Below are 8,089 nucleotides of genomic sequence, written 5' to 3'. Positions count from 1 at the left end.
GAGAAGGAGTCTCGCTTTGTCACCCAGGCTGGAGTGCAGTGGTGCGATCTCTGCTCACTGTCAGCTCCGCCTCCCGGATTCACGCCATTCTCCTGCCTCAGCCTCCTGAGTAGCTGCGACTACAGGCGCCCGCCACCACGCCCGGCTAATTTTTTGTATGTTTAGTAGAGACGGGGTTTCACCGTGTTAGCCAGGATGGTCTCGATCTCCTGACCCCGTGATCCACCTGCCTAGGCCTCCCAAAGTGCTGGGATTACAGGTGTGAGCCCCCGCGCCCAGCCTGGCTAATTTTTTTTTATTTTTAGTAGAGACGGTGTTTCACCATGTTAGCCAGGATGGTCTTGATCTCCTGACCTCGTGATCCACCTGCCTCAGCCTCCCAAAGTGCTGGGATTACAGGCATGAGCCACTCCGCCCAGCCGGAAATATATGTGTGTGTATATATATATAAAAGAAAAAATTTGCCGGGCATGATGGCTCATGCCTGTAATCCCAGCATTTTGTGAGGCTGAGACAGATGGACCACTTGAGGCCAGGTGTTCGAGACCAGCTTGGCCTCGTGGTGAAACCCTTGTCTCTACTAAAAATGCAAAAACTAGCCGGGCATGGGAGTGCATGCCTGTAATCCCAGCTACTCAGGAGGCTGAGCCAGGAGAATCACTTCAACCCGGGAGGTGGAGGTTTCAGTGAGCTGAGATTGCGCCACTGCACTCCAGCCTGGGCGACAGAGTGAGACTCTGTCTCAGGATAAAAAAAAAAAGAAAGAAAGAAAAAGAAAAAGATGTTTTAAGAGACAGGGTCTTGCTGTGTCACCCAGGCTGGTCTCAAACTCCTGAGCTCAAGTGATCCTCCCGTCTCAGCCTCCCCAAATGCTGGGATTACGAGCATGAGTCACTGCACCAGGCCAGGAAACAATTGTTGAACAAGTAATCAGAGGGAGGGGTGAGTCACTCAGGGCTGGGGAAAGAGGGAGGGGGTGTTGGGACGGTGCTGACCTTCCAGCTGCACATCTGCCAGCCGCTCTGCAGGGCAGAGACCATGAGCGTAGAGACAGACTTGACGGCCGTCCTCGGCAGCTGCAGCAGGGATCGGCCCTGTTGGCCCAGCTCCACCTTGGTCCCCTCTGTAGTCTTGGCCAACACGCAGGGATCTGCCAGCTTGGGGGACTCAGCCAACTTGGGTTTAGCCTCTTTCGGGGGCTCGACCAACCTCAAAGTCTCAGCCACCTGGAGAGTCTTCTCCATCTTCTTCAATGAGTGTTTCTTGGAGCCAGGGTGTTCTGAGATGGTTGGTTTAATTTTCTGCCTCCAGAAGAAAACCTGAGAACCAAGACACAGAGAGGAGAGACAGGAGAGAGGGGCAGGGCAGAGACAATACCATCCACAGAAAAGAAGGCACAAAAGGGATGCATCAGTGAGTTTCCTGGCCTCTATCCCTTCTCCTCCAGCCCCTCACCAGCTGTCCTTTCCTTCCTCCCCACTCCATCTTGTTTGGCCACAGGAGGCCAGGAAGGCAGGGAACCCATGCAGTAAGGGGCTGCTGTGACCATGCCCTCAGGCCAGAGCATCATGAGGACAGAGTGGTCTCAGAAACTCACCCAGGAAATAATCCTTTGCCAAGCCTGTCTAACCCATCGGAAGAACTTCATGACCACAACCATCTCTCTTGACAGGACAAACACGGAGGAAAGAGCAGAGCCAGCATTTGGTACAGTGGAGGTGGCAGGTGGAGGACGGGGTGGGCTGTGGGCCAGTGACCACCTCTTGAGGGGTCTCCTGGGAGCTTCAAGCACAGCAGTAAAGAAAGAAGTAGGAAATCCTGGGGGAAAGCCCCTCCTGCCAATGAATCCCAGACCTTTTCTCCCCTCCCTGGGACAGGGAGAGGAGTTGAAGTAGGTGAGAACCTACAGTGAGGGAGAGTTCTAGACCATTGTGAGACTGCCTGGCCCCTACCCCAACCCCCGAGGCCCTGCCTGGACCCACAGAGTCCATCTCGTCCACCCTGGCTCTTCTTCGCTCAGACCCAGGGAAAATAAACTAAGGTGTAACAAACTAATAGGCCCTGTCCCTGCATCACGTCACGCAGTCCCTTCACAGCAGCCTTTCAAGGTAGGTATTGTTGTCAGTGCCACTTCACCAAAGAGGGATCTGAAATTCAGGAAAGCTAAAGGGGGCCGGGCATGGTGGCTCGTGCCTGTAATCCCAGTGTTTTGGGAGGCTGAGGCAGCAGGATCACTTGAGGCCAGGAGTTCAAGACCAGCCTGGGCAACATAGTGAGACCCCCCCCAACCCCCACAACTCACTATGTTTAAATTTTTCAAAAAAAATTTTTAAATCAGTCAGGAGTGGTGGTGTGTGCCTGAAGTCCCAGCTACTCAGGAAGCTGAGGCAGGAAGATTGCTTGAGCCCAGGAGGTGGAGGCTGCAGTGAGCCATGATTGTGCCACTGCATTCCAGCCTGGGCAACAGAATGAGACCCTGTCTCAAAAAAAAAAAAAAAAAGGAAGAAAGAAGGGAGAGAAGGATGGAGGAAGGAAGAGAGAGAGAGACAGAGAGAGGAGAGAAAGAAAGAAAAGAAAAGAAAAAGAAAAGAGAAAGAGAAATTAAAGAGGAAGGAAGAAAGAGAAAGAAAAGAAGGAAAGAAAGACAAAAAAGAAAGACAAGAAGGAATGAAGGAAGGAAGGAAGGAAGGAAGGAAGGAAGGAAGGAAGGAAGGAAAGAAAGAAAGAAAGAAAGAAAGAAAGAAAGAAAGAAAGAAAGAAAGAAAGAAAGAAAGAAAGAAAGAAAAAACTTAAGGGGACCAGGTGTGGTAACTCACACCTGTAATCCCAGAACTTTGGGATGCCAAGGTGGGAGGATTACTTGAAGTCAGCAGCTTGAGATCAGCCTGGGCAATATAGCGAGATGGTCTCTACCAAAAAATGTAGACCGGGCACATTGTCTCATGCCTGTAATCCCAGCACTTTGGGAGGCTGAGGTAGGTGGATTACTTGAGTTCAGGAGTTTGAGACCAGCCTGGCCAACATGGTGAAACCCTGTCTCTACTAAAATACAAAAAAAAAAAAAAAAAAATTAGCCAGGAGTGGTGGTGCACACATGTAGTTCCAGCTACTCAGGAGGCTGAGGCATGGAAATCGCTTGAACCTGGGAGGTGGAGATTGCAGTGAGCTGAGATCTCACCACTGTACTCCAGCCTGGGTGACAAGAGCGAAACTCCATCTCTAGCTGGGCATAGTGCCACATGCCTGTAGTCCCAGCTACTTAGGAGGCTGAAGTGGGAGGATCACTTGAGCCCAGGAGTGGAAGACAACAGTGATCTATGATAACACCACTGCACTCCAGCCTGGGCAGCATAGCAAGGCCCCATCTCTACAAAAATAAAGACAATATAGCTGAACGTGGTGGCACACACCTATAGTTCAGGGAGGCCAAGGCAGGAGGATCACTTGAGCCAGGGATGTGGAGGCTGCAGGGAGCTGTTTGTGCCGCTGCACTCCGAGCATCAGAGCAAGACCCTGTCTCAAAAAAAGAAAGAAGAAACGAAAAAAAAGAAAAACCAAAGAAGTTGCCCAAGGTTATGAACCTAGGGAAACCTAAGGAGGTAGAGAGTCACGGACTCCAAGGCAGGTCAGCCTCCTTGGAGGCTGCTGGGACTAGGGGCCTCCTGGGGCTACAGCCACAGCTCTCGCCTCTTCCCCGCTAGATGGGGGTCCTTCTCCATCACTGCTGACTCTTCCGCCTGGGACCGGAGCCCAGGCTGCCAGGGAGGGGCCATCTCACCCACAGGGCCCGTCCTCAGCTGGCCGGGGGTGGGAGCCACGGCGGCCGGCCAGGCCTGGCAAGGGCACCGTGTGCCCGGGGAGCCTGGCCCACACCCAGCCCAGAGACAAGGGGCCCATTCAGGGCCCCCCGCCCCGCCCCCAAGCAGCTACCCAGATCCAGCCCGCAGAGGGGACACACTGGGAAGCTGGGGGTGGATCTTGGGCAGCCACCAAAGACCTCATTGTTTCCTGGTCCCCCCGCCCAGCACGTGGGCAGACGCCCCTCCACCCCCAATCCTCGCCTGCCCCTTCCCAGGACCCGAACCGCTGGCTCCCTTCTCCAGTCTCTGTCTCAATCCCTCCATCTCCCACACTTTAAACCTCCCCAGTCTGCAAAAGATCTCAGGGAAGCCCCAAATGGCAGGCGTGACCCCTGAGTCTGAACACAAGCAACAAACGAGATGTCAACCTCCAAATTCAAGTTTCTTCAGAATTTTTAATTATTATTATTATTTTAATAACAACCTGAATCCCAGAACTTCCAGATACTGTCCACACTCCCTCCCCTGGGCAGAGGAGAGGATGCACCTCAAGGGAACAAGTTGGGGGTGGGGTGTCTGCCAGGGAGCCTCCAGCTCCCTCAGGCCGTCGACTGCTGGGGGTCCCATGAGGGAGGGTGGGGGTTGGTTCCCTCCCAGAGGGGGCTCCCTCTGACGCCCTGTCCTGAAGTCCTCCCTCCTCCATTAAGGCTGGGGATGATGAGGATATGGGGCAGGGGCCGGGGGACCAGGCCGTTACTGAGCCTTGAACTCCCACCCTAGGGACACGGGGACATTAAAGCTGCATAGGAAGAGGGGGCAGGCGGCTGACAAAAGGCCGGGCAGCCCCAAAGGCACATTGTAAGGGAAGAGAGGCTCAGACGGAGGGCCCATTGGGCGCGGAGGGCCCAAGCCGTGGGACCCCCGAGGAGGGCAGCTGAGCCAGCTGCTCCGGGCTGGCCAGGGCGCGCAGCAGCCCGTTCTCCTGCTCCAGCGCAGCGTTCCGCTCTGCCAGTTCCCGGATCTGCTCCTTCAGCACCTCCACCTCTTCCCGGACCGCAAACATGAGGTGGGACTTCACCAAGTCCTGGGGGCCCCGGGACAGGCACAGTGTCAACGGAGTGGGTGCCTCATCCCCTGCCCAGTGCCTCGAGGGCCGGGATGGGAGAGAGTCCCGTGTCCAGAGGATGAGAGACAAAGCAGGGAAGGGACAGGGGAAAAGGACAAGGGACAGAGGCAGAGTCAGAGCTCAAAGACAGAGATGGGGACCAGCAGCCAGACCAGAGGCCAGGCAAAGTCAAGGGTGGAAGTGGCGGTAGGAGGGGGCAGAGGATGCCCAGGAGCCCAGCAGGGAGAGGGATGGAGGAGCTGGGAGTTGGTGTTGCCTGGTAAGGAAGAGGACAGGGCTGGGGCAAAGGGATGGCTTAAGGGGGCCGGGACCTCCTGGGACTAAGATGGCTTCTCTTACCATGGCTTGCTCGATTTTGTTGTCAATGCCAACCAGGCTTCCGGAGCCACTGGAGAGACACAGGAAGGTGAGGGGAGGAGAGGAGGAGCCTTCCCAGGTGCTGGTTTCTTGGACCACAGCCTCCCGCCCACACCCCCCCTGTACCTGTGACAGTAGAGAATGAGGGAGAGGAGGGTTTTGTCCATCCCCCTGCGGGCTGAGGGCCGCTGCCCAGGGCCTCCCAGGCCCCGGTGGGGTGGGGGCCCAGATGTCCCTCGTATGGGGGACGCACCCCGGGGAGAGCAAGGGGAAGAGGCACAGCCCCTTTTTCGGGGCGGCCCTGGAGCCATCCCCACCACTCGGGTCTCATAAGATGACACCAGGGACTTGACAGAGACCCCTGGCTGGGCCATGCCCAAGGGGAAAGGGTCCTTAGACGCCCCCGCAATGGAGAGGGATGCAGTGAAGGGAATGCCTGGGGGGCTTAGAGCCCCCCGGGCAGAGCGGGGTCTGGCTGGTGCCAGGCGGGCAGAGGAGACAGTGCCTCGGGGGTGCTGGCCTGAAAGATATACACCACCCCCCCAAGGGCAAGGCCTGGCTGCTATTGGCTCCTTGGGGACACGGGGACCCCCCTCCCCTCGGCTCCTCGGTGGGCGGGAATTCCCAGACACGGTCAGTGCCAGTGTCCCCTTCTCACCCTGGCACCAATCCCAGAGTGGAGGGGAGGGGGCCGGCCGAGGAAGTCAGCTGGTGGCTAGGCCAGGGGAGGGGCGTGGGGCAGAAGCCTGGGTCTGAGAGGGGAGTGAAGGGTGTGAAGGGAGAGGAAGGGCCTGGCCTTCAGAGGCCCCTCCCCACCTCTGACCCCATCCTGTCCCCTCTGTCCCTCAAGGCCTTGGGAAAGAGGGTGGAGTGCCTGGGGTAGGGGGCGTTCTGACGTACTCGTGGTCTTCCATAGATCATGAGTGCTCACCCACCAAAAAGCCCCACAAGGCTCACATCACGGGTGACCCCTGGGACCTGGCCAGAGGGTCCCTGACTTTCCAGAGAAGACCAAAAATGGGAAAGGTTACCATGGCAACAGAAACTGAGTCCAGAGCCCTAGAAGACGAATACAGCTTAAAGGCCAGGTGCGGTGGCTCACACCTGTAATCCCAGCACTTTGGGAGGCTGAGGTGGGTGGATCACTTGAGGTCAGGAGTTCGAGACCAGCCTGGCTAATATGGTGAAACCCCATCTCTACTGAAAATACAAAAATCAGCCAGGCATGGTGGAGGGTGCCAGTAATCCCAGCTACTCAGGAGGCTGAGGCAGGAGAATTGCTTGAACCCGGGAGGTAGAGGTTGCAGTGAGCCAAGATCGTGCTACTGCACTCCAGCCTGGAAGACAGAGTGAGATCCTGTCTCAAAAAAAAAAAAAAAAAAAAGGGACAGGCATGGTGGCACACGCCTACAATCCCAGCACTTTGGGAGGCTGAGGCAGGCGGATCTCCTGAGGTCAGAAGTTCGAGACCAGCCTGGCCAACATAGTGAAACCCTGGCTCTACTAGAAGTACAAAAAATTAGCCAGGCGTGGTGGCAGGTGCCTGTAATCCCAGCTACTCAGGAGGCTGAGGCAGGAGAATCACTTGAACCTGGGAGGCGGAGACTGCAGTGAGCCAAGATCAGGCCACTGCACTCCAGCCGGGGCAATAAGAGCAAAACTCTGTCTTAAAAAAAAAAAAAAATACCACCTATGGGCCTGGGACCTGGGTCTGGGGTCTCAGAGAAAGCGAAGGCTCAGAGGAGAGGAAGGGAGGTGAGCTTGGAGATGGGACATTGGGAAGAAGAGCAACAGGGCTTGGAAGAGAGATGGGAGTCCGGGGAGACAGGGTCTGGCTGCAGTCTGGGAAGTGGCCACCAGAGGGCGATTCAGGCCTGGCTCAACAGCCCCCAAGGCCAGGCTCCAGGCTGGCTCCAAGACGCTGGGCTCTTGGTCCCAGAACCTGGCTCTCCCTCAAGCCCCACTCTCACGACCCAGGACCTGCACAGGCTCTTGTGCCGACCTCATCCTCCAAGGCTCCCTCTCCCACCACTCTGGCCCCAGGCTCTTACCCTGAGGCTCCGGACCTACCCTTGTACCCCTGCACTCTGGCGCTGTGGTGGGATCCCCAGTCTTGCCCTCCAGCCCCCAGCTGGGCCCCACTCGGAGCGGGGGCCTCAAGGGGCTGCAGCCCACATCCCTGGGCTCCCTTGTAAGCTCCCCCTCCTGGCTGTCAGCTCAGACTTGCTTCCCCGCAGGGGGATCAGCACTCAATTCAAGGTGACCCTTGGATGAGGTCCTGCAGCCAGGAAGGGAGCACAGGGACCTGGGAATTTTCCATTTCTCATCCAAGCTCTGGGTGCAGAACGCGCTGACAGGTAGAGCAACTAAGGAGGTGACAAGGCCTGAGTGAGCAGCATGGGGTGGGTGGGGGAAGGGAATCTGGGACTCCTGGGGCGGTGGGAGAGGAGAAGTTGAAGGCGGGGTGGTGGGTCTGCCAGCAGGAGGGTCAAAGTAATTTTCAAGCTATTTCAATCAGCAACACCTGAGTGGATATGGAGCCACCACAGAAAACCCAATACCCCCCCACCACATTACACAGACTCACAGAGACCAAACCGGGTGGATACATAGGGATAGGAACATGGGCCCTGCTTGGTGGAGACTCAGGGGTAAAGACGTCAAGTAAGGTGTTTGTTCTTGCCAGAGATAAAGGAATAATACAACAATAAACGTTTGTTGGCCAATAGGTGACTGACTGTCTTCTGTTTGTCTAGCGCCTGAGAGTTTCTGACAGCACTTTCCACTGGGGCTTTTTTTTTTTTTT

At 56.3% G+C, this 8,089-nt stretch overlaps 2 protein-coding genes across 2 annotated transcripts in view; both read right to left on the bottom strand.

Annotated features, from left to right (window-relative positions):
• Positions 1–2,174, bottom strand: part of SPACDR (sperm acrosome developmental regulator) — a 9,387-nt gene extending 7,213 nt beyond the window's left edge. Inside the window, exons 1-2 of the mRNA XM_017886161.1 lie at positions 1,598–2,174; positions 996–1,319 (exon numbers count right to left, since the gene is read on the bottom strand). Coding sequence (XP_017741650.1) covers positions 996–1,319; positions 1,598–1,660 — 387 coding nt within the window. The 5' untranslated portion in view covers positions 1,661–2,174. The remainder of the gene's footprint in view (positions 1–995; positions 1,320–1,597) is intronic.
• A 2,061-nt stretch (positions 2,175–4,235) lies between these two features.
• Positions 4,236–8,089, bottom strand: part of TSC22D4 (TSC22 domain family member 4) — a 16,927-nt gene continuing 13,073 nt past the window's right edge. The window contains exons 4-5 of the mRNA XM_017885958.1: positions 5,266–5,314; positions 4,236–4,884 (exon numbers count right to left, since the gene is read on the bottom strand). Coding sequence (XP_017741447.1) covers positions 4,675–4,884; positions 5,266–5,314 — 259 coding nt within the window. The 3' untranslated portion in view covers positions 4,236–4,674. The remainder of the gene's footprint in view (positions 4,885–5,265; positions 5,315–8,089) is intronic.

Source organism: Rhinopithecus bieti, unplaced genomic scaffold (genome assembly GCF_001698545.2).
Source record: "Rhinopithecus bieti isolate Rb0 unplaced genomic scaffold, ASM169854v2 scaffold_14454, whole genome shotgun sequence".
Classification (NCBI taxonomy): Eukaryota; Metazoa; Chordata; class Mammalia; order Primates; family Cercopithecidae; genus Rhinopithecus; species Rhinopithecus bieti.
The sequence above is the reverse complement of the archived record's forward strand: the minus strand, read 5'-3'. Positions and strand labels throughout refer to the sequence as shown.